At 53.6% G+C, this 25,592-nt stretch overlaps 2 protein-coding genes and 2 non-coding genes across 5 annotated transcripts; 3 read left to right on the top strand and 1 right to left on the bottom strand.

Annotated features, from left to right (window-relative positions):
* Positions 1-207: 207 nt before the first annotated feature.
* NOP56 (NOP56 ribonucleoprotein) lies at positions 208-5,208 on the top strand. The gene is made up of 12 exons (XM_088056176.1): positions 208-261; positions 475-564; positions 685-799; positions 876-1,037; positions 1,160-1,358; positions 1,591-1,778; positions 1,990-2,141; positions 2,326-2,426; positions 2,508-2,656; positions 3,163-3,284; positions 3,950-4,087; positions 4,307-5,208. Exons 1-12 carry the CDS (start codon positions 259-261, stop codon positions 4,529-4,531), a joined length of 1,644 nt encoding a protein of 547 aa, XP_087912302.1. The 5' UTR covers positions 208-258; the 3' UTR covers positions 4,532-5,208.
* LOC148184067 (small nucleolar RNA SNORD56) lies at positions 3,005-3,077 on the top strand. The gene has a single exon (XR_015772861.1). It is a non-coding gene; the product is annotated as a small nucleolar RNA SNORD56 (small nucleolar RNA).
* Positions 3,825-3,893, top strand: LOC148184066 (small nucleolar RNA SNORD57). The gene has a single exon (XR_015772860.1). It is a non-coding gene; the product is annotated as a small nucleolar RNA SNORD57 (small nucleolar RNA).
* On the bottom strand, positions 5,182-25,371 carry IDH3B (isocitrate dehydrogenase (NAD(+)) 3 non-catalytic subunit beta). Of its 2 annotated transcripts, none has more exons than XM_005518092.3 (12): positions 25,256-25,371; positions 24,678-24,758; positions 23,092-23,190; positions 21,940-22,060; positions 21,048-21,108; positions 18,233-18,365; positions 10,688-10,821; positions 9,370-9,472; positions 8,044-8,190; positions 7,830-7,924; positions 7,693-7,753; positions 5,182-5,310 (listed from the first exon to the last, which is right to left on the bottom strand). In XM_005518092.3, exons 1-12 carry the CDS (start codon positions 25,289-25,291, stop codon positions 5,233-5,235), a joined length of 1,149 nt encoding a protein of 382 aa, XP_005518149.2. In that variant the 5' UTR covers positions 25,292-25,371; the 3' UTR covers positions 5,182-5,232. The 2 variants fall into 2 exon arrangements, with proteins under 2 accessions (XP_005518149.2, XP_087912308.1); XM_088056182.1 differs by lacking the exon at positions 5,182-5,310 and adding an exon at positions 5,471-7,024.
* Between the last annotated feature and the right edge of the window lie 221 nt (positions 25,372-25,592).

The following is a 25,592-nucleotide window of genomic DNA, read 5'->3' as shown; positions in this document are numbered from 1 at the left end:
GCGCGGCTCCCATTGGTCAGCGCGCAGGAAAAGGCGGGAGGAAACGGCTTCTCCCGGCTCTGATTGGCAGCCGCAGCAGAGGGGGCGGGGTCAGCGCCTCCTCTGCCTGATTGGCTGCTGGGCGGGCCCATCGAGGGCGGCCCGCGGTGATTGGCGAAGGGCGCGGCGTAGTGGGCGCTGATTGGTGAAAGATGAAGGAGGCGGGGTTCCGGCGGGGACACGGCCTCATTTCCGGGCGGCGACGGCAGCGGGAGGGCGATGGTGAGCGAGGGCCGCGCCGGGGCCGCATCCGCCGCCATCGGGAGTTGGGGGGGAGCCGGGAGCCCCCTCGGGCCGCATCGGGACGCGCCGGGGCCGCAGGGAGGCCGGGGGAGCCGCGTGGAGCGGGGCCGGGCGCTGCGCGGGGGCGGCGGGCGCGGGGATGGGCGGGAGCCGCCGGTGCCGCCCCGCTGAGCGGAGCCCCCGGTGCCGCAGGTGCTGCTGCACGTGCTGTTCGAACATGCGGCCGGGTACGCGCTGTTCGCCGTGCGGGAGGTGGAGGAGATCGGGCTGCTGCTGCCGCAGGTACGGGCCCGGGAGCGGGGGGATGCGGGAGCGGCGGGGGAGGCCCGGGGGTGCCGGGGGGGAGCGGCCGCACCCCCGGGCTCGTTTCCCGTGCCCGGTGTGACCGGAGCCGCCCCGCAGGTGGAGGAGAGCGTCCTCACCCTGGGCAAGTTCCACAACGTGGTGAAGCTGGTGGCGTTCTCGCCGTTCCGCTCGGCGCAGAGCGCGCTGGAGAACATGAACGCCGTGTCCGAGGGTGAGCGCGGGACCGGGACCCCCGGAACCCCCCGGGACCCCCCCGGGCACCGCCCTGAGCCCTCCGTGTCCCGCAGGAGTCCTGCACGAGGACCTGCGGCTGCTGCTGGACACGGCGCTGCCCCCCAAGAGGAAGAAGGTGCTGCTGGGGGTGGGCGATGCCAAGATGGGCGCGGCCGTGCTGGAGGAGCTGGGGGTGCAGTGCCAGACCGGCGGCGTGGTGGCCGAGCTGATGCGCGGTGAGCGGGGACACGGGGGACGGCTCGCCTTGGACCGGCCGGCGTTTCCGCGAGGGGCGGCCCCGGGACAGCCCGTGCCGGCAGCTCGGTGTCCCCGCCCGGTGACCCCCGTGTCCCCGCAGGGATCCGGCTGCACTTCCCGGCGCTGGTCCGGGGCCTCACGGCGCAGTCGGCGGCCAAGGCCCAGCTGGGGCTCGGCCACAGCTACTCCCGGGCCAAGGTGAAGTTCAACGTGAACCGGGTGGACAACATGATCATCCAGTCCATCAGTCTGCTGGACCAGCTGGACAAGGACATCAACACCTTCTCCATGCGGGTCCGGTCAGTGGGGACGGAGCCGGGGTTTCGGGGGTTTTGGGGTCTCCCCTCCCCACGCTTACCGCAGGCGCCGCCGCTGCTCCGGCCGCCTGTACAGACCGGGGAGGGACAGCAGCTCCCCGAGAGCCACCGGCCGGGCCGCAGGGCCACGGCGTGGACCTGGGGGGACATTTGGGGACATTCGGGGTGGCCTGGGGACACGGGTGGCACCGGTGACAGCGTCCCGTCCCCGCAGGGAGTGGTACGGATATCACTTCCCCGAGCTGATCAAGATCGTCCCCGAGAACTCCATGTACTGCCGGGTGGCCAAATTCATCGGGAACCGCCGGGAGCTGAGCGAGGAGAGCCTGGAAGGGCTGGAGGAGATCGTCATGGACAGCGCCAAGGCCCAGACTATCCTGGAGGCCTCCCGCTCCTCCATGGGTGAGGGGGGCTCCAGGGGGGTTCCAGGGGCTCCAGGGGGGTTTCAGGGGGTTCCAGGGGCTCCAGGGGGGTCCCTGGGGCTCCAGGGGGGTTTCAGGGGCTCCAGGGGGGCTCCCAGGGGGGTTCCAGGGGCTCCCAGGGGGGTTCCAGGGGCTCCAGGGGGGTCCGGCCACGCGGTCGGCACCACCGCTCACCCCGTGCCACCCCGCAGGGATGGACATTTCCCCCCTGGACCTGATCAACATCGAGAGCTTCTCCCGCCGCGTCATCTCGCTGTCCGAGTACCGCAAGGGGCTGCAGGAGTACCTGCGCTCCAAGATGAGCCAGGTGGCCCCCAGCCTGTCGGCGCTCATCGGGGAGGTGGTGAGTGCAGTCCCCGGGGCGCCCCGCCGGCCGCGGACGTGATGTCAGAGTGAATCTGTCAATCCACTGAGCCGCCCTGCTGACGCTTCCACTGCTGATCCCGGCCTGTGGGGACTCCTCCGTGCGCCCTCGGGGGGTTCAGGGTCACCCCGAGCCCCCCCTGACCCGGTGCTGTCCCCCCCAGGTGGGCGCCCGCCTGATCTCGCACGCCGGCAGCCTCACCAACCTGGCCAAGTACCCGGCGTCCACGGTGCAGATCCTGGGCGCCGAGAAGGCCCTGTTCAGGTACGGCCGGGGGCTGGGGGGGGTCTGTGCGTGCTCGGGGGCTGCGTTCGGGGGGTCCTGACCCCCTCCATCCCCTCCCAGGGCGCTGAAGACGCGGGGGAACACCCCCAAGTACGGCCTCATCTTCCACTCCACCTTCATCGGGCGCGCGGCCGCCAAGAACAAGGGGCGGATCTCGCGCTACCTGGCCAACAAGTGCACCATCGCCTCGCGCATCGACTGCTTCTCGGGTGCGCCTGGGGGCTCCCCCGGGGGGCTCTGGGGGGCTCAGGGGGTGCAGACCGGGCGCTGTCACCCCCAGGGGGGCTCAGGGGGGGTTTGGGGGCACAGACCGGGCGCTGTCACCCCCGGGGGGCTCAGGGGGAGTCTGGGGGCAAAGACCAAGAGCTCTCACCCCCGGGGGGCTCAGGGGGTGCAGACCGGGCACTGTCACCCTCAGGGGGGCTCAGACCAGGCATTGTCACCCCCAGGGGGGCTCAGGGGGGGTTTGGGGGTGCAGACCGGGCGCTGTCACCCTCAGGGGGGGTTTGGGGGGCACAGACCGGGCGCTGTCACCCTCAGGGGGGTCTGGGGCAGCTCTGCCATGATGGGAATATTTTTCGTCAACAGCATCTCACGGTGTGTGAATGGTGACACCTCTGGGCTGAGCAGAGCACGGGGAGGTGGTTTTGGGGTGTTTTTGGGGGGTTTTGGGGTGTTTGGGGGTGCAGGGTGAGTGCTGAGCCCCTCCCCACAGAGGTCCCCACCAGTGTTTTCGGGGACAAGCTGCGGGAGCAGGTGGAGGAGCGCTTGGCCTTCTACGAGACCGGGGAACCACCCCGCAAGAACCTGGAGGTGATGAAGGAGGCGGTGGTGGAGGTGAGGAGGAAGAGGAGGGTGGGGATGCTGAGGGATGAAGGAGAGGGGTGAGGATGGGGGTGGTGCCAGGGGATGAAGATGATGGAGGTGAGGTATCGGGGGGGGGGATGAAGATTGTGAGCGGGAGGGGCTGGGACGATGGAGGATGGGGGGGAGGTGATGAAGGTGAGGGGCTGGGGGGATGAAGATGATGATGGTGATGTGCTGGGAGGATGATGAGGATGAAGATGATGACAGTGGTGAGGTGCTGGTGAAGATGATGAAGATGATGGTGAGGTGCTGGGGGATGAAGATGATGATGGTGAGGGTGAGGTGCTGGGGGTGATGGTGAAGATCATGATGATGATGATGGTGAGGTGCTGGGGGGATGATGAAGATGATGAAGATGATGATGGTGAGGTGCTGGGGGGATGATGAAGATGATGATGATGATGAGGTGCTGGGGGGATGATGAAGATGATGATGATGAGGTGCTGGGGGGATGATGAAGATGATGATGATGATGATGAGGTGCTGGGGGGACGAAGGCCAGGCCCGTGCCGGAGGTGATGTCACTGTGCCATCCTGACCCGCTGTGGAGGCCAAAGACTGATTTAATGAGTCTGATCCTGCCGGGCCGTGGCCGCGCCCCGGGAGCGTCCCCCGCTCACCCCCCGTGTCCCCAGGCCAGCGAGGTGGTGGCTGAGGTGAGGAGGAGGCAGGAGAAGAAGGAGAAGAAGAGGAAGAAGAGGGAGAAGCGGCGGCTGGAGGCCCTGGCAGCGGCTGCCGAGGAGCCGGCAGAGAACTCGGTGATGGAGACAGAGGTGAGGGGGTGGGGAGACCCTTGGGGGGCTGGGGAGGTGTTGGGGGGCCCACGGGGGGAGGGGGAGGATGGGGAGACCCTTGGGGGGCTGGGGAGGTGTTGGGGGGCCCACGAGGGGAGGGGGATGGGGAGGATGGGGAGACCCTTGGGGGGCTGGGGAGGTGTTGGGGGGCCCACGGGGGGAGGGGGATGGGGCAGAGCTGACGGGGGCTCCCCCCAGGAGAACGATGTGGGCACCAAGAAGAAGAAGAAAAAGAAGAAGCAGCAGGAGGAGTCGGAGCCGGAGGAGAACGGGGTGGAGGAGGAAGAGGAGGAGGAGGAGCCACTGCCTAAGAAGAAAAGGAAAATCACGGTGGAGCCCGAGGAGGAGGAGGAGGAGGAAGAAAAGAAGAAGAAAAAGAAGAAGAAGAAGAAGGCAGCAGCTCGGGACTCGGAGGAGGATTAGCGAGCTGAGCACATGGACTGACAGACTGACAGACGCTCCTGAGGTGTCCCCAGCACCTGGAACTTGTCACAGCCTCTGGTGGCCTGGCTGATCTCTCTGGTGGCCTGGCTGATCTCTCTGGTGGCCTGGCCGATCCCTCTGGTGGCCTGGCTGATCCCTCTGGTGGCCTGGCCGATCCCTCTGGTGGCCTGGCCGATCCCTCTGGTGGCCTGGCTGATCCCTCTGGTGGTCTGGCCGATCCCTCTGGCCACCGGCAGCCCCCGGACTGTGCCTCACACAGCGGAACTGCCAACCCCCGGCCCTGCACGGGGGGCTGGGGCTGCACGGGGGTCCCCAGGCTGGGTCCCCTTCCTCAGGGACCTGGGGCTGTCCCCAGCCATGTCCCCGGGCTGTGTCCCCTTTCCCTGGGGCCCTGGGGCTGTGTCCCCATTCTTGGGGCCCTGGGGCTGTCCCCAAGCCGTGTCCCCTTTCCCTGGGGCTGTCCCCAGCCGTGTCCCCACCCCTGGCTGTGCCCCAAACCCCAATAAAGGGCTGTGAGGTTGTTGCTGATCGCTCCTGTCCTGCTCCGGGGCCGGGGGTGGCAGGCTGTCCCCAGCGGGGTCACCCTGTCACCGGCAGCCTGCCCGGGCCGAGGGACACGACGGCAGCAGCACGGTCACACGCCTGAGGCCACTTTATTGGAGTCGGCGGGGCTGGGGCCACTAAACCTCCAGGGCATCTATCACGGCCTGGGTGAAATCCAGGGAGGTGGAGTAGCCCCCCATGTCCGCCGTGCGCACCTGCAAGGAGACGGGAGGTTAGGGACAGCGGGGACAGCGGGGTCACCTCCCGCTCCCCGGAGCCCTCTGCGCCCCCACAATCGTCCCCTGTGCCCTGGGGACGCGCGGTCCTGCTCGTGGCGCTGCCACCCCCGGCCAGCACCCCGAACTGTCCCCGAGGGAAGCGTTGCACCCTTTATTAGCGAAGCAGGAATACAGAGCACGGCGCGACGCCCCGCGGTTACGGGATCGGCTCCGGGCCCTGGAAGTGACAATTCCCGTGGGTTTGGGGTGTCCCCAGGTCACCCCGGGGCTGGAATTGTCCCTGCACGGGGACCAAGGGGTGTGGGGGGGTCACCCTGGTTATTGCTGAAAGCTGGGGGGGGGGGTGGGGGCCACGGGAATGGGGGAGCCCACGGTCATGGGAATGGGGGTACTGGGGTCCCAAAAACTGCACGGGAATGGGGGTACTGGGACCCCACAAATCACATGGGAATGGGGGTACTGGGGTCCCAAAAACTGCACGGGAACCCCAAAAACTACACTGGAACGGGGGCACTGGGATCCCACAAATCACACGGGAATGGGGGCACTGGGATCCCAAAAACTGCACGGGAACCCCAAAAACTACACTGGAACGGGGGCACTGGGATCCCAAAAACTACACTGGAACAGGGGCACTGGGATCCCACAAATCACACGGGAATGGGGGCACTGGGATCCCAAAAACTGCACAGGAATGGGGGTAGTGGGACCCCACAAATCACATGGGAATGGGGGCACTGGGATCCCAAAAACTGCACGGGAACCCCAAAAACTACACTGGAACAGGGGCACTGGGATCCCACAAATCACACGGGAATGGGGGCACTGGGATCCCAGAAATTGCACTGGTCCCATGGGAACGGGGGTCCCACAGTTGTGGTGGTCCCGTGAGAATCCCAAAAACCAGGCTGGTCCCACAGTCACAGGGATCCCATGGGAATGAGGATCCCAGGGATCCCAAAGGGGATCCCACAGGAATGGTTCTCTAGTACTGGGGATCCCATGGGAATGGGGACCCCATAATCACAGGGATCCCATGGGAATGGGGATCCCATGGGAATGGGGATCCCACAGGAATGGGGATCCCTTGGGAATGGGGATCCCACAGGAATGAGGATCCCAGAATCACAGGGATCCCACAGGAATGGGGATCCCTTGGGAATGGGGGATCCCAGAACCACAGGGATCCCACAGGAATGGGAATCCCATGGGAACGGGGTCCCAGAGCCACGGTGGGTGGGTGTTCCCCATGTCCCCGGAGCTGCCGCTGAGTTGGGGGCTCTGCCCCATCCCCCGAGCACCCCAAATCCACCTGCAGGGAGCGATCCCTGCTGGGCTGGGGAAGGCTCAGGGATCGTTCCCGGGGTTCCTCCTCCCCCAGGGAAGGCTCAGGGATTGTCCCGGGGTTCCTCCTCCCCCAGGGAAGGCTCGGGGACTGTCCCAGGGTTCCCCCAGGGAAGGCTCGGGGATTGTCCCGGGGTTCCCCCAGGGAAGGCTCGGGGATTGTCCCGGGGTTCCCCCAGGGAAGGCTCAGGGATTGTCCCGGGGTTCCTGGGCCTGCCCCGGGCCGGGGAGGGGATCTGGGGGGGCTGCCGGGGGTCTAGGCCCCGTAGTGGGGGTGCAGGTTGTCAATGACGGACTTGACGAAGTCGGAAGTGGTGGAGTAACCGCCCAAATCCCGAGTCCGGACCTGCAAATCCAACAGAGGGAGGGGAAAAACGGGAGAAAGGAGCTGTGAACACAGGGAATGGGCTGGGAGAGGGACAGGAGAGAGAGAGAGACAGAGACAGCAGCCACCCTGAGAGCCCTGCCAGGACCTGGGGGGAATGGGGAAGGTCCCTGAGAGCCCTGCCAGGACCTGGGGGGTGAATGGGGCTGGGGAAGGTCCCTGAGCCCTGCCAGGACCCGAAGTCCCTCCCTCGCCACGACACGGCCACAGGGGCTGGACACAGCCGTGGGCACGGGATTCCAGCTGCAGGGAGGAGAGGAGCCAGAATTCCAGCTGGAAAGAGGAGCCAGAATTCCAGCTGCAGGAAGGAGCCCCAGAATTCCAGCTGCAGGGAGGAGCCCCAGAATTCCAGCTGGAAAGAGGAGCCAGAATTCCAGCTGCAGGAAGGAGCCCCAGAATTCCAGCTGCAGGAAGGAGCCCCAGAATTCCAGCTGCAGGGAGAAGCCAGAATTCCAGCTGCAGGGAGGAGCCCCAGAATTCCAGCTGCAGGAAGGAGCCCCAGAATTCCAGCTGCAGGAAGGAGCCCCAGAATTCCAGCTGCAGGGAGGAGCCCCAGAATTCCAGCTGCAGGGAGGAGCCCCAGAAGTGACACCAGCACCACCAACCCCACCCCGCTGCCCCGCGCTCACTTTTCCACCCTTGATCACTTTCTTCACGGCGTCCGAGATCATGTTGGAGTGGTATTCCAGGCTGGAAAAGAGGGGGAATTGGGGGTTCAGCCCCCCAGAATCCCCCCCAAACCCCCCCCCGAGGTCCCAGCACGTACTTGAGGTGCCGCAGCATGTTGGAGGCCGACAGCAGCATGGCCGTGGGGTTGGCGATGTTCCTGCCCACGGCTTGGGCGAAGGGGTGCCGGGCTCCCTGCGGGACACGGCGACGGCGTCACCCCTCCATCCTTCCTCGGGAATTCTCCCTCTGGAATTCCTCCCCCTCTGGAATGCCAATTCCCCTCTGGAATGCCAATTCCCCGTCTGTCTCACCAGCTCGAAGACGGCGTACTCGGCGCTGTAGCTCTCGCCGGGCACGACGCCGGCGCCGCCCACCAGCCCCGCCGCCAGGTTGTCCACGATGTTCCCGTAGAGGTTGGGCATCACCAGGACGTCGAACTGGTAGGGATTCTGCACCAGCTGGAACGGGAATGTTGGGAATGTTGGGAATGCTGGGAATGCTGGGAATGCTGGGAATGCCGGGGGAAGGGGGGGTGGGGCTGGAGGAGAGGCCAGGGGTGTCCAGAGCCTTCCAGGGGTTCCACGCTCGGAACCGCCTGGAGCAGCAGGGAGGGCTCCGGGGGAGCTGTGAGGGGTTCAAGGGGGGATTTCAGGGGTGTGAAGGGATTTCAGGGGTGTGGAGGGGGGATTTTAGGGATGTGAAGGGATTTTAGGGATGTGGAGGGATTTTAGGGATGTGAAGGGATTTTAGGGGTGTGGAGGGATTTCAGGGGTGTGGAGGGGGGATTTTAGGGATGTGAAGGGATTTTAGGGATGTGGAGGGATTTTAGGGATGTGAAGGGATTTTAGGGGTGTGGAGGGATTTTAGGGACGTGAAGGAGTTTTTAGGGATGTGAAGGAGTTTTTAGGGATGTGAAAGAGGGTTTTTAGGGATATAAAGGTGTTTTTAGGGATGTGAGGGAGGGTTTTTAGGGATATAAAGGTGTTTTTAGGGATGTGAGGGAGGGATTTTAGGGATGTGAAAGGGATTTTAGGGATATAAAGGTGTTTTTAGGGATGTGACGGGGGATTTTAGGGATGTGAAGGAGTTTTTAGGGATGTGAAAGGATTTTAGTGACGTGAAAGGATTTTAGGGATGTGAAGCTGAGTTTTTAGGGATGTGGAGGGGTTTTTAGGGATATAAAGGGGAGTTTTTAGGGGTATAAAGGGGGGATTTTATGGATATAAAGGGGATTTTTTAGGGATATAAAGAGGATTTTAGGGATATAAAGGGGATTTTTTATGGATATAAAGGGGATTTTTTTGGGATATAAAGGGGATTTTTTAGGGATATAAAGGGGATTTTTTAGGGATATAAAGGGGAGTTTTTAGGGATATAAAGGGGGGATTTTATGGATATAAAGGGGATTCTTTATGGATATAAAGGGGATTCTTTATGGATATAAAGGGGATTCTTTATGGATATAAAGTGGAGTTTTTAGGGATATAAAGGGGGGATTTTTTAGGGATATAAAGGGGAGTTTTTAGGGGTATAAAGGGGAGTTTTTAGGGATATCAAGGGGGGTTTTTATGGATATAAAGGGGGGTTTTTATGGATATAAAGGGAGTTTTTATGGCTGTGCAGGGGCTGTGGCTGACCTGCATGCAGCAGTTATCGATGATCATGGTGTCGAATTTGATCTTGGGGTAGAGCTCAGCCACCTCCTTGCAGCACTGCAGGAACAGCCCATCCCCCAGCTTCCTGCCAAGGGAACCCCGGGAGCAGGGAAATCCTCCAGGAACTGGGACCTCTGAGCCCGCCTGGGGCTCCTCATCCCGCCCTCCCCACCCTCTCCCTGCTCTGTGCCAGTGCTGGTCCCGCAGTCTGGGATTCTGCAGGAATGGTCCCACAGGCAGAGGTTGTGATGGGAATATCGGATTCATGGATCAGCAGCAGCTCCAGGGTCCTGCTGGCTCCTGGCTGGGAGCAGAGCGAGGGAAAAGCCCCAAATCCCAGGGAAATCCGGGTGTCCCTCACCCACAGATCCCAGAATCAGGGAATGCTTTGTGTGGAGAGGAACCTTGAACATTCCCGATTCCACGGGCAGGGACAGCTCCCATTACCCCAGCTGGATCCAACCCCAAAGTCCAGCCCGGCCTTGGGCGCTCCCAGGGATCCACAGGAAATCTGGGAATTCCTTCCCAGGATCCCAGCCCAATCTCCCCTTTCCCAGTGGAAGCCATTCCCTGGCTCCTGTCCCTGCAGCCCTTTCCCAAATTCCAGCTCTCCTGGAGCTCCTTTAGGGACTCTGAGGATTCCCTGGATTTTTCCCTTCTCCAGGGGAACATTCCCAGCTCTCCCAGAGCAGAGGGGCTCCCAAATCCCAGATTTTTTTGCTTTGGAAGGGACCTTAAATCCCACCAATTCCAACCCCATCCGTGGGCAGGGACAGCTCCCACCATCCCAATGGATCCAAATCCATTCCAACCCGGCCTTGGGCGCTCCCAGGGATCCAGGGGCAGCTACGGGAAATCTGGGAATTGCAGCCCAGGCAGGAATTCCTTGCCAAGATCCCAGCCCAATCTCCCCTTTCCCAGTGGAAGCCATTCCCTGGCTCCTGTCCCTGCAGCCCTTGGCCCCAGTCCCTCTCCAGCTCTCCTGGAGCCCCTGCAGGGACTCTCAGCATTCCCTGCATTTCTCCCTTCTCCAGGGGAACATTCCCAGCTCTCCCAGCATCCCTGACCTCACCCCCTCATTCCCAAACTCCCAAACCTTCCCAAACTCTGCCATTTTCAGGATGACCACACCCTTTATCCAGGATAACTCCATCCCAACCCAGAACCCCTTCCCAAAACCCCACCCAAACCTCGTTCCCCCACTCCAAACCCCCTCCCGCCACCGCGGTGACAGGGAGGTGACAGGGAGGGGACAGGGAGGTGACAGGGCAGGGGACAGGGAGGGGACAGTGCCACTCACATGATGTTGGCTTTGTGCACAGCTGTCACCTTGGCCCGGCCCTTCTTGGTGGCGTAGTCGAAGGCGAACTTGGCGATGCGCTGGGACTTGGCCCTGGTGATGATCTTGAGGCACTCGATCACCCCCCTGACGCTCTGGGGACAGGGACAGGGTGACACTGGTGTCAGGACAGGGACAGGGTGACACTGGTGACAGGACAGGGACAGGGACAGGGTGACACTGGTGTCAGGGCTGGGACAGGGTGACACTGGTGTCAGGACAGGGACAGGGACAGGGACAGGGTGACACTGGTGTCAGGGACAGGGACAGGGTGACACTGGTGACAGGACAGGGACAGGGTGACACTGGTGACAGGACAGGGTGACACTGGTGACAGGACAGGGACAGGGTGACACTGGTGACAGGGACAGGGTGACACTGGTGACAGGACAGGGTGACACTGGTGACAGGACAGGACAGGGTGACACTGGTGACAGGACAGGGTGACACTGGTGACAGGACAGGGTGACACTGGTGACAGGACAGGGTGACACTGGTGACAGGGACACGGGATGGAGTGTGTGACACAGTGTGTGCCCTCCCTTCTGATCCTGAACTCGGACACCCAAACACTGAATTTCACACAACGTGAAATTCATGGGCGTGATCGCGTGGCGACGCATGAGAACAACTGTTACCGTCAGGCAGAGAAAGCTGAAAATGTGTGTAAAATAAAGTTTTCCTAAATCCCTGGGTGAAAAAGTTACAACTGTTAAAGTCAGAAAAAGCTGCAAGTGTGAGGATAATTAACGTGTTTATTGTTAATTGGCTAAAAACGGGTGTAAAGATAAATGAGCCGTGTAATTTGGGGCCGTTTTGGCTTTGTTGTACCATCAGAAGGAAGAAATGAATCAGATTAAAAAGATTTAAAGTTGTGCAGAAAGGCTGGAGAGACCTGTGGTGTTTTGTGATGACTTTCTAATTAACACAATTCTTTCTAATTAACACAAGAAACAAGATCCTAATGAGCTGGGGAGTTTCTTTCAAAGCTGAGATGATCAGGGCTCCCCACCAGGGAGGATCCCAAAAGAATCCGGCCCAAAAGGAGGCTGAGAAATCCGGGAAGAGAAAGAAAAACACAGAGGGAACGCAGCAGAATGAGAGAAAAAGGAATTTTTAGAAATAAAAATGCAGAAGAATGAGAGAAAAATGAATTTTTTAGAAATAAAAACGCAGCAGAATGAGAGAAAAAGGAATTTTTAGAAATAAAAATGCAGCAGAATGAGAGAAAAAGGAATTTTTAGAAATAAAAATGCAGCAGAATGAGAGAAAAAGGAAATTTTTGAAATAAAAATGCAGCAAAATGAGAGAAAAAGGAATTTTTTAGAAATAAAAACACAGAAGAATGAGAGAAAAAGGAATTTTTTAGAAATAAAAATGCAGCAGAATGAGAGAAAAAGGAATTTTTAGAAATAAAAACACAGAAGAATGAGAGAAAAAGGAATTTTTAGAAATAAAAACACAGAAGAATGAGAGAAAAAGGAAATTTTTTAAATAAAAATGCAGCAGAATGAGAGAAAAAGGAATTTTTAGAAATAAAAATGCAGCAGAATGAGAGAAAAAGGAATTTTTTAGAAATAAAAACGCAGCAGAATGAGAGAAAAAGGAAATTTTTTAAATAAAAACGCAGCAGAATGAGAGAAAAAGGAAATTTTAGAAATAAAAACGCAGCAGAATGAGAGAAAAAGGATTTTTTAGAAATAAAAATGCAGCAGAATGAGAGAAAAAGGAATTTTTAGAAATAAAAACGCAGCAGAATGAGAGAAAAAGGAATTTTTAGAAATAAAATTGCAGCAGAATGAGAGAAAAAGGAATTTTTAGAAATAAAAATGCAGAAGAATGAGAGAAAAAGGAATTTTTTAGAAATAAAAACACAGAAGAATGAGAGAAAAAGGAATTTTTAGAAATAAAAATGCAGCAGAATGAGAGAAAAAGGAATTTTTAGAAATAAAAAGAGAAGAAGAATGAGAGAAAAAGGAATTTTTAGAAATAAAAACACAGCAGAATGAGAGAAAAAGGAATTTTTAGAAATAAAAACGCAGCAGAATGAGAGAAAAAGGAATTTTTAGAAATAAAAACGCAGTAAAATGAGAGAAAAAGGAATTTTTTAGAAATAAAAAGAGAAGAATGAGAGAAAAAGGAATTTTTTAGAAATAAAAACACAGAAGAATGAGAGAAAAAGGAATTTTTAGAAATAAAAAGAGAAGAATGAGAGAAAAAGGAATTTTTTGGAGCAAAGTTACAACACACGGAGTGTGTGTCTGTGCTCTGGGATCCAAAAAACACCAAATTTCACACAAAACCAAATTCCAGGGCGCGTTTTCACGCTGTTAACGTGAAAATAATCGTTCAAGTTGGATAGGAAAGCTAAAAGTGTGTGTTAATTAGAGAGCTTTATTAAGTTCCTGTGTAAAAAAATTAATGTTTAGGGTTTAAAGCAGATTAGAAAAGGGAAGATGAGATGGAGGATTTAAGGTGTTGTCACTTTTTCCTTCTTTCTTTCCTCATTTTTCTCCTCTAGAAGTTTTTGGGTAGAAAATGTCCCAGTGCAGCACACAGGTTAATTCATTAAGTCATTAAGAAAAATAATTTATGTGCCAATAGTTAATTAGATGAGAATAAATATAAAGATGGGTCATTAAGAAAAATAATTTATATGTCTATTGTTAATTTGTGGTGTATAAAGATGTGTCATTAAGTCATTAAGAAAATAATTTATGTGTCTGTTATTATTTAGATAAATATAAAGATGTGTCATTAAGAAAAATAATTTATGTGTCTGTTGTTAATTAGGTAAGAGTAAACATTAAGATGGGTCATTAAAAAAATAATTTACATGTCTATTATTAATTTGTAAGTATAAAGATGTGTCATTAAGTCATTAAAAAAATAATTTATATGTCTATTATTAATTTGTAGTGTATAAAGATGTGTCATTAAGTCATTAAGAAAAATAATTTATGTGTCTGTTGTTAATTGGATAAATATAAAGATGTGTCATTAAGAAAAATAATTTATGTGTCTGTTGTTAATTAGGTAAGAGTAAACATTAAGATGGGTCAATAAGAAAAATAATTTACATGTCTATTGTTAATTTTTAAGTATAAAGAAGTGTCATTAAGTCATTAAAAAAAATAATTCATGTGCCTATTGTTAATTGGATAAATATAAAGATGTGTCATTAAGAAAAATAATTTACATGTCTATTGTTAATTTGTAAGTATGAAGATGTGTCATTAAGTCATTAAGAAAAATAATTTATGTGTCTGTTATTATTTAGATAAATATAAAGATGTGTCATTAAGAAAAATAATTTATGCGTCTGTTGTTAATTAGGTAAGAGTAAACATTAAGATGGGTCATTAAAAAAATAATTTATATGTCTATTATTAATTTGTAAGTATAAAGATGTGTCATTAAGTCATTAAGAAAAATAATTTACATGTCTATTGTTAATTTGTGGTGTATAAAGATGTGTCATTAAGTCATTAAGAAAATAATTTACATGTCTATTATTAATTTGTAAGTATAAAGATGTGTCATTAAGTCATTAAAAAAATAATTTACATGTCTATTATTAATTTGTAGTGTATAAAGATGTGTCATTAAATCATTAAGAAAAATAATTTATGTGTTTGTTAATTGGATAAATATAAAGATGTGTCTTTAAAAAAATAATTTACATGTCTATTATTAATTTGTGGTGTATAAAGAAGTGTCATTAAGTCATCAAGAAAAATAATTTATGTGTCTGTTGTTAATTGGATAAATATAAAGATGTGTCATTAAGAAAAATAATTTACATGTCTATTGTTAATTTTTAAGTATAAAGAAGTGTCATTAAGTCATTAAGAAAAATAATTTATGTGTCTGTTGTTAATTGGATAAATATAAAGATGGGTCATTAAGAAAAATAATTTATGTGTCTATTGTTAATTAGGTAAGAGTAAACATTAAGATGGGTCATTAAAAAAATAATTTATATGTCTATTATTAATTTGTAAGTATAAAGATGTGTCATTAAGTCATTAAGAAAAATAATTTACATGTCTATTATTAATTTGTAAGTATAAAGATGTGTCATTAAGTCATTAAAAAAAATAATTCATGTGCCTATTGTTAATTAGATAAATATAAAGATGTGTCATTAAGAAAAATAATTTACATGTCTATTGTTAATTAGATAAATGTAAAGATGGGTCATTAAGAAAAATAATTTATGTGTCTATTGTTAATTTGTAAGTATAAAAATGGGTCATTAAGAAAAATAATTTATGTGTCTATTGTTAATTAGATAAATGTAAAGATGGGTCATTAAGAAAAATAATTTATGTGTCTATTGTTAATTAGATAAATGGAAAGATGGGTCATTAAGGAAAATAATTTCCATGTCTATTGTTAATTAGATAAATGTAAAAATGGGTCATTAAGAAAAATAATTTATGTGTCTGTTGTTAATTTGTAAGTATAAAAATGGGTCATTAAGGAAAATAATTTCCATGCCTATTGTTAATTAGATAAATGTAAAAATGGGTCATTAAGTCATTAAGAAAAATAATTTATGTGTCTGTTGTTAATTAGGTAAGTGTAATGATAAAAGAACTGGGTATTTGAGGCCATTTTGTGCTTTTGTTTCAATGATTGAATTGTTCTAATTGGAATTTCCCAGTTCTCGTCCCCACTTTTTCCATGTCCAGGGATAAGCCAGGACAATTTCCATGTGCCACTGTCCCTTTCTCCAGGCTTTGTCCCTCCCCTGCAGGGGCTGGGGGGGCTCTCATCCCAAAATCCTCCCCGAATTCCATCGCTCCAGGCTGGTCCTGGGTGTGCTGAGCAGGGAAATCAGGGAAATCAGCAGGGAAATCATGGAAATCGTCAGGGAAATCAGGGAAATCGTCAGGGAAATCAGGGAAATCGTCAGGGAAATCGTCAGGGAAATCATCAGGGAAATCAGGGAAATCGTCAGGGAAATCAGGGAAATCATCAGGGAAATCGTCAGGGAAATCGTCAGGGAAATCGTCAGGGAAATCATCAGGGAAATCAGGGAAATCATCAGGGAAATCATCAGGGAAATCATCAGGGAAATCATCAGGGAAATCATCAGGGAAACCAGCAGGGAAATCGTCAGGGAAATCATCAGGGAAATCGTCAGGGAAATCAGGGAAATCATCAGGGAAATCAGGGAAATCATCAGGGAAATCGTCAGGGAAATCGTCAGGGAAATCGTCAGGGAAATCATCAGGGAAATCAGCAGGGAAATCAGGGAAATCATCAGGGAAATCATCAGGGAAATCGTCAGGGAAATCATCAGGGAAATCAGCAGGGAAATCAGGGAAATCATCAGGGAAATCATCAGGGAAATCAGGGAAATCATCAGGGAAATCATCAGGGAAATCGTCAGGGAAATCAGGGAAATCAGCAGGGAAATCATCAGGGAAATCGTCAGGGAAATCATCAGGGAAATCGTCAGGGAAATCAGCAGGGAAATCATCAGGGAAATCAGGGAAATCATCAGGGAAATCAGGGAAATCGTCAGGGAAATCAGGGAAATCGTCAGGGAAATCATCAGGGAAATCATCAGGGAAATCATCAGGGAAATCAGGGAAATCATCAGGGAAATCGTCAGGGAAATCATCAGGGAAATCGTCAGGGAAATCAGGGAAATGAGGGAAATCATCAGGGAAATCATCAGGGAAATCAGGGAAATGAGGGAAATCATCAGGGAAATCGTCAGGGAAATCATCAGGGAAATCAGGGAAATCATCAGGGAAATCAGGGAAATCAGGGAAATCATCAGGGAAATCAGGGAAATCGTTAGGGAAATCATCAGGGAAATCAGGGAAATTGTCAGGGAAATCATCAGGGAAATCAGCAGGGAAATCAGGGAAATGAGGGAAATGAGGGAAATCATCAGGGAAATGAGGGAAATCATCAGGGAAATCAGGGAAATCATCAGGGAAATCAGGGAAATCATCAGGGAAATCGTCAGGGAAATCAGGGAAATCATCAGGGAAATCAGGGAAATCATCAGGGAAATCGTCAGGGAAATCGTCAGGGAAATCGTCAGGGAAATCATCAGGGAAATCAGCAGGGAAATCAGGGAAATCATCAGGGAAATCATCAGGGAAATCGTCAGGGAAATCATCAGGGAAATCAGCAGGGAAATCAGGGAAATCATCAGGGAAATCATCAGGGAAATCAGGGAAATCATCAGGGAAATCATCAGGGAAATCGTCAGGGAAATCAGGGAAATCAGCAGGGAAATCATCAGGGAAATCGTCAGGGAAATCATCAGGGAAATCGTCAGGGAAATCAGCAGGGAAATCATCAGGGAAATCAGGGAAATCATCAGGGAAATCAGGGAAATCATCAGGGAAATCATCAGGGAAATCGTCAGGGAAATCATCAGGGAAATCATCAGGGAAATCATCAGGGAAATCGTCAGGGAAATCATCAGGGAAATCGTCAGGGAAATCATCAGGGAAATCGTCAGGGAAATCAGGGAAATGAGGGAAATCATCAGGGAAATCATCAGGGAAATCAGGGAAATGAGGGAAATCATCAGGGAAATCGTCAGGGAAATCATCAGGGAAATCAGGGAAATCATCAGGGAAATCAGGGAAATCAGGGAAATCATCAGGGAAATCAGGGAAATCGTTAGGGAAATCATCAGGGAAATCAGGGAAATTGTCAGGGAAATCATCAGGGAAATCAGCAGGGAAATCAGGGAAATGAGGGAAATGAGGGAAATCATCAGGGAAATGAGGGAAATCATCAGGGAAATCAGGGAAATCATCAGGGAAATCAGGGAAATCATCAGGGAAATCAGGGAAATGAGGGAAATCATCAGGGAAATTGTCAGGGAAATTTTTCCCTTCTCCAGGGGAACATTCCCAGCTCTCCCAGAGCAGAGGGGCTCCCAAATCCCAGATTTTTTTGCTTTGGAAGGGACCTTAAATCCCAGCAATTCCACGTTCAGGGACAGCTCCTGTTATCCCACGTGAGCTTGGACACTTCCAGCCGCCAACGTGGGAGGAATTCCATCCCAAAATCCCAGTCCCTCCGTGGGGGAAGCTGGGGATTCCCTCATCCCGGTGGAATTCCCGGTGGAATTCCCGGTGGAACTCCCAGTGGAATTCCCGGTGGAACTCCCGGTGGAACTCCCGGTGGAATTCCCGGTGGAACTCCCGGTGGAATTCCCGGTGGAATTCCCGGTGGAACTCCCGGTGGAATTCCCGGTGGAATTCCCGGTGGAATTCCCGGTGGAATTCCCGGTGGAACTCCCGGTGGAATTCCCGGTGGAACTCCCGGTGGAATTCCCGGTGGAATTCCCGGTGGAATTCCCGGTGGAACTCCCGGTGGAACTCCCGGTGGAATTCCCGGTGGAATTCCCGGTGGAATTCCCGGTGGAACTCCCGGTGGAACTCCCGGTGGAATTCCCGGTGGAATTCCCGGTGGAACTCCCGGTGGAATTCCCGGTGGAACTCCCGGTGGAACTCCCGGTACCTCGTGCTCCAGGGAGCTGTACTCGCCCTCGGTCTGCTCGCGGATGATCACCAGGTCCAGGTTGTTGTGCCGGGTCTGGTACCCCGGCAGGCTCTTGACGTGCACCACGTTGGCAAACAGGTCCAGCTTCCTCCTGGGGCATGGGGACAGCGTGTCACCTGCTGGGGACAGGCTGGGGACACTGTGTCACCTGCTGGGGACAGGCTGGGGACACTGTGTCACCTCCTTGGGACAGGCTGGGGACACTGTGTCACCTCCTGGGGACAGGCTGGGGACAGTGTGTCACCTCCTGGGGCACGGGGACAGCGTGTCACCTCCTGGGGACAGGCTGGGGACAGGCTGGGGACACTGTGTCACCTGCTGGGGACAGGCTGGGGACACTGTGTCACCTGCTGGGGACAGGCTGGGGACACTGTGTCACCTCCTGGGGACAGGCTGGGGACACTGTGTCACCTCCTGGGGACAGGCTGGGGACACTGTGTCACCTGCTGGGGCACGGGGACAGCGTGTCACCTGCTGGGGCACGGGGACACTGTGTCACCTCCTTGGGACAGGGCTGGGGACACTGTGTCACCTGCTGGGGACAGGCTGGGGACACTGTGTCACCTGCTGGGGCACAGGGACAGCGTGTCACCTGCTGGGGACAGGCTGGGGACACTGTGTCACCTCCTGGGGACAGGGCTGGGGACACTGTGTCACCTCCTGGGGCACGGGGACAGCGTGTCACCTGCTGGGGCACGGGGACAGCGTGTCTCCTGCTGGGGACAGGCTGGGGACAGCGTGTCACCTGCTGGGGACAGGCTGGGGACACTGTGTCACCTGCTGGGGACAGGCTGGGGACACTGTGTCACCTGCTGGGGACAGGGCTGGGGACAGGCTGGGGACACTGTGTCACCTCCTGGGGCACGGGGACAGCGTGTCACCTGCTGGGGACAGGCTGGGGACAGGCTGGGGACACTGTGTCACCTCCTGGGGACACGGCTGGGGACACTGTGTCACCTCCTGGGGACACGGCTGGGGACACGGTGTCACCTGCTGGGGACACGGCTGGGGACACCCTGCTGCAGGGACAGCTCCTGGCATGGTCCCACAGGAGCTGAGCTTCTCATTAAGTCATTAATTATTAATTAATGGGGATTTTCCACCACTGCTCCCTCCAAGTCCCAAGGGACACGGCTGGGGACACCCCTCTGCAGGGACAGCTCCTGCTGGCATCGTCCCTCAAGAGATTTGCTTCTCATTAACTCATTAATTATTAATTAATGGGGTTTTCCCTCTGCAGGGACAGCTCCTGGTATTGTCCTGCAGGAGCTGAGCTTCTCATTAACTCATTAATTGTTAATTAATGGGGTTTTCCCTCTGCAGGGACAGCTCCTGGCATTGTCCTGCAGGAGCTGAGCTTCTCATTAACTCATTAATTGTTAATTAATGGGGTTTTCCCTCTGCAGGAATGGCTCCTGGCATTGTCCTGCAGGAGCTGAGCTTCTCATTAACTCATTAATTGTTAATTAATGGGGTTTTCCCTCTGCAGGAATGGCTCCTGGCATTGTCCTGCAGGAGCTGAGCTTCTCATTAACTCATTAATTGTTAATTAATGGGGTTTTCCCTCTGCAGGAATGGCTCCTGGCATTGTGCTGCAGGAGCTGAGCTTCTCATTAACTCATTAATTGTTAATTAATGGGGTTTTCCCTCTGCAGGAATGGCTCCTGGCATTGTCCCTCAGGAGGTGAGCTTCTCATTAACTCATTAATTATTAATTAATGGGGTTTTTCCAGCTCTGGAAAACTCCAGGATTTCCAGGGAACCAGCATCAGACAACAGGGGCAGCTCCCAGCTACAGAGTTTTGCCTAGCAATAACTCATTAATTATTAATTAATAATACTCATTAATTATTAATTAATAATAACAACTCATTAATTATTAATTAATGGTTTTTTTCCCCACTGAAATTCCGTGGGAATTTCCAGGGAACCAGGATCAGCTCCCAGCCATGGATGGTCCCTGAGGAGTTTTGCTTCCCAATTCATCAATTAAATCAATTTACAACCAAATCTAAAATAATTAAATATTAATTAATACTTTTACAAATTCATATTAATAATTAATACATAATATCAATAACTAATATAATAATATGACAGTATATTAAGATAATATAATAGTATATTAATATGCATTATTAGTATATTAATATACAATGTAAAATTAATATATAATTATATATTATAATATACAATATAATATACATTATTATATACTATAAATATATAAATATAAAATAATCCATAATATATATTAGTATATTAATAATATACAATTAACATGTAATTACTACAATTAATATTATTAATTACTAAATGTATAATAAATACAAATATAAATTTTTATTATAAAATTATATTAATTATATCTAATAATATCTAATAATATCTAATAATATACCATATTATATTAATAATGTATTATTAATATATTGGATTAATTATATACATTAATTATATATATTATATGCAATTAAATACAATATATTGCCATTAATATATTATTAATAATATATTAATATAACTATAATAATATGTTGATTACTATTATATTAATAATCGAAAATTAATAAAATATATAAATATATTAATACATCTATATAATGTTGATAAATGTTAATTATCATTAATTAATGATATTAATAATTACTAATACTTAATTATTAGCTTTTCCCCCCACTCCAGGTCCCAGCCCCCCTGCAGACCCGCAGGGACAGCCCTCCCCCGTAAGTCATTAATTAGTGATTAATTAAGGCCTTTGGCAGCCCCTCACCTGAGCCTCATGTCGTAGGACGCCAGGTCTCCCTTGTACTCCATGGGCGTGTGGATCTTCCCTGCGGGACACGGAGCGGGGTCGGAACCGCCCCGGATCCCCGGGAACCTGAGCGGTCACACCGCCTGTCCCGGGGTGGGGACGGGATGGGGACAGGGTGGGGACAGGGTGGGGACAGGGATGGGGACAGGGACGGGGACAGGGATGGGGACAGGGACAGGACGGGGACAGGGTGGGGACAGGGTGGGGACAGGGTGGGGACAGGGATGGGGACAGGGACAGGGATGGGGACAGGATGGGGACAGGGTGGGGACAGGGATGGGGACAGGATGGGGACAGGGACAGGATGGGGACAGGGATGGGGACAGGGTGGGGACAGGGTGGGGACAGGGTGGGGACAGGGACAGGATGGGGACAGGATGGGGACAGGGATGGGGACAGGGATGGGGACAGGGATGGGGACAGGGATGGGGACAGGGATGGGGACAGGGACAGGATGGGGACAGGGATGGGGACAGGATGGGGACAGGATGGGGACAGGGATGGGGACAGGGATGGGGACGGGGATGGGGACAGGGACAAGGACAGGAACAGGGACAAGAACAAGGACAGGGACAGAAACAGGGACAAGGACAGGAACAAGGACAGTGACAAGGGACAAGGACAGGGACAAGAACAAGGACAGGAACAGGGACAGAGACAAGGACAGTGACAAGGACAGGAACAAGGACAAGGACAGGAACAGGGACAATGACAGTGACAAGGGACAATGACAGTGACAGGGACAAGGACAGGGACAGTGACAAGGGACAAGGACAGTGACAAGGGACAAGGACAGGGACAAGGACAGTGACAAGGGACAAGGACAGGGCCAGGGCCACGTTCCCCTCACCAATGAGGGCCACCTTGCTCTCCTTCATGGAATCCACCACCCGATCCAGCTTCTCCTCGGACGCCGTGTTCTGCACCTCGCTCAGGTGGTGCTCGTCGAAGATCACGGGGACACTGCCAGCCTGGCACGGGGACAGAGCCACCCACTGTCACCTGTGGGACCCTCGGGGACACGGCAGGGGGGACACAGAGCCCTCAACAGGCCAGGGAGAGCTCAGGGGAAGCAGGAAATCATTGGGAACTGGGATCGCTCCAGTGCCAACGGAACGGTGACGGGGATGGAACCGTGGAGTATTTCCCTTGGGAAAAGCCTCTGAGGGACAGGCCACCGCTGGCATGTCCCCAAGTGCCACATGCACACAGGGCTGTTCAATCCCTCCAGGGATGGGCACTCCCCCCACCGCCTTGGAGAGCCATTTTTAGGAGGAATTTTCCCAATATCCGACCCAAATCCCTCCAGGAATGGGGACTCGCCCTCTGCCCGTGGGTGCCCAGTGGGGACAGAGGGCACAGGGACACCCAGGGACACTCAGGGACACACAGGGACACCCAGGGACTCTCAGGGACATTCAGGGACATCCCTGATCCCAGAATTCCCTCCATCCCAATCCCAGAATCAGGGATGCTCAGGGACACTCAGGGACTCATGGGGACACTCAGGGACCCTCAAGGACACTCAGGGACACCCAGGGATGTTCAGGGACACCCAGGGACACTCAGGGACTCTTAGGGACACCCAGGAATGCTCAGGGACACCCAGGGACACTCAAGGACGTTCAGGGACACTCAATGACACCCAGGGACACTCAGAGACATTCAGGGACATCCCTGATCCCAGAATTCCCTCTATCCCAATCCCAGAATCAGGGACACTCAGGGACTCATGGGGACACTCAGGGACACTCAAGGACACTCAGGGATGCTCAAGGACACCCAGGGACACCCAGGGACATCCAGGGACTCTTAGGGACATCCAGGACACTCAGGGACACCCAGGGATGTTCAGGGACACCGAGGGACTCTTAGGGACACCCAGGAATACTCAGGGACACTCAGAGACTCTCAGGGATGTTCAGGGACACTTGGGGACACCCAGAGACACTTGGGGACACCCAGGGCCAGCTGTCTGGTGTCCCCCTGGACGTGGCCGTACCTTGAAGACCTCCTTGACGGCGTGCATCAGCTCCGGGCCCACGCCATCCCCCGGCAGCATCGTCACCTGGAATGTCCCCTCAGCCTTGGCACTGTGGGACTGCGGGGACACGGCGGGGTCACCCCAAAACCAGCCCCAAACTGGGGCCAGGGCACCCCCAGGGTCCAGCCCCACAGGGCCGGGGAACGCTCCGAGTTCTTAGGGAGTTATGGAAAGGCCCGGGGTCTTCTCATGTCCCCAAGTGTCACATCCACAGGTTTGGGAAATCCCTCCAAGGGATGGGGACTCCACCCTGTCCTGGGCTGGCCTTTCCAGGAGGAAAATTCCCAATATCCCACCCAAACCTCGTCCCTTTGTCCTGTCCCTGCTCCTCTCTCCTGGCAGGGAGTTGTGCAGAGCCACAGGGTCCCCCCTGATCCCCCTTTTCTCCAGGCTGATCCCCCTTTCCAGCTCCCTCAGCCTCTCCTGGGGCTCCACTCCCTTCCCCAAATCCATTCCTTTCCCTGGACACGCTCCAGCACCTCCAAGCCTTGTCCTGTCAATCGCTGTCGCTGTCCTGAGGCCACCCCGGGGTGACACCAGCCCCGAGCACACCCGACACCACCGAGAGACCTTCCCTCCACTCAGCACCTCCAGAAATAACCTCTCCCTCCATCCCGCGGAATTCCCGGCACAGCCCGGTGTTCCTGAACTCCCTCAGCACCTCATGGGACCCTGGACAGCCGTTTTTAGCAGGAGTTTCCCCAATTATTCCCCCAAAAATTCCCCAATCTGACCCAAATCTCTCCAGGGATGGGGACTCCGCCCTCTTCTCCTCCCAGGAGGGATTTCCCCAGTGGAAATTCCCCCTGGAATTCCCTCATTCCTGCTCCCTGCCCTCAGCATCTCATGGAATTTTGGGCAGCCCAGAGCATCATTCCTGGGGTGTTCCACACATCCCATTCCAACAGCCTCCCTCCCACTGCTCCCACCTTCCTCAGCCCGGAATTCCCTGCTGGGAGCTGCTCCCAGCAGGAATCTCTCAGATCCAGCCTGGGGGATCCACAGGGAATTCCCTCCCAGCAACGCCAGAGAAACTCTGGAATTCCAGTGGGAGCAGGGAAATGAGGGAGGGAGGGAAGGAAAGCTGAGAGTCACAAATTGGGCTGGAATCAAATTTCCAGGGCACAAACGGGGCTCCTGGGCAGGGATGAAATATCAGGAGGCGAAGCTGAGGAAGGGCAGCCTCAAGGTCACGCAGCTGCTCAGGGCCGAGCCCTTCCCTCAGCAACATTTCCCACGGAATCAGGGAATTTTCCGGCTGGGAAAAGCCTCAGAGACTCCCCCCAGCACTGCCAGGGCCACCACTGACCGTGTCCCCAAGTGCCACGTCCCCACGGTTGTTAAACCCCACCAGCACCGGGAACTGCCCTTCCCAGCAAGGAAAATTCCCAATATCCCACCCAAACCTCCCTTGGCACAACTTGAGGCCGTTTCTTGTCCTCTCCCTTGTTCCCGACTCCCCACTCCTGTCCGGGACTTTCTGGGGAGCCCTGATCGCCCTTTTCCCCCCCAAATTCCGCCTTCCTCCCTCAGCCGCTGCTCACCTTGGCCTGGGCTTGCTGCAGGAGGGGGGCCGAGGTGCCCAGCCCCCGCCACACCCCGAGGCTCTGGGCTCGCAGGAGGCCCTGGGGGTGCCGGGGGAGATGTCAGAGCCCAGAGAGCCCCGTCAGGGGGTTCTCCTCACCCCCAAAGTCCTCCCAGCACGAAGGAATCCCAAAGGGTCACCCCCAAAGCGTCACCCCCCAAGCCAGCCTCAACCTCCCCCCACAAAACTGACACTCCCCAAACGGAACCATCCCGGCTCTGACCTCACACCCTGCCCCAGACTGATCCCTCAGACCCCCTCTGATCCCCCCAGACCTCCTCTGATCCCCCCAGGCCCCCTCTGATCCCCCCAGACCCCGTCTGACCCTTCCCAGCCCTCACGAACTCCCCCTCAGCCCTCACGGACCCCCCTCAGCCCTCACGGACCTCCCTCAGCCGGCGCAGTGAAGGATGAGGTCAGACCCCATCTGCCCTCCCCCCCAGACCCCGCAGCGATCTCCCCCCTCGCCGTGTCCCCTCATTCCCCGTCACGGAGCCCGCTGTCCCCTGCCCGCCGCTTGTCTCGCTCCCCCCTCACCGCCGCCGCCGCCCGTCCCGCGCTGAGCGCCGCCATCTTTGCGGGCCCACAATGCACCGCGCCCGCCGCGCACGTGACGCAAAAGGGGCGGGGCCTCGCGGGGCCTGCGGCGCCCCCTGGCGGGCGAGCGAGACAGCGCGGGGACGGGACCCCCCCATGGACCCCCAGTGTCACCCCAATGTCCCCCCATGGACCCCCAGTGTCACCCCATGGGCCCCCAGTGTCACCCCAATGTCCCCCCAGGGACCCCCAGTGTCACCCCAATGTCACCCCAGGGACCCCCAGTGTCACCCCATGGACCCCCAGTGTCACCCCAATGTCCCCCCATGGACCCCCA

The sequence above is a fragment of the Pseudopodoces humilis genome, chromosome 6, assembly GCF_049639895.1.
Source record: "Pseudopodoces humilis isolate 2021_Gansu_Grassland_sample_001 chromosome 6, ASM4963989v1, whole genome shotgun sequence".
Taxonomy (NCBI): domain Eukaryota; kingdom Metazoa; phylum Chordata; class Aves; order Passeriformes; family Paridae; genus Pseudopodoces; species Pseudopodoces humilis.
The sequence above is the reverse complement of the archived record's forward strand: the minus strand, read 5'-3'. Positions and strand labels throughout refer to the sequence as shown.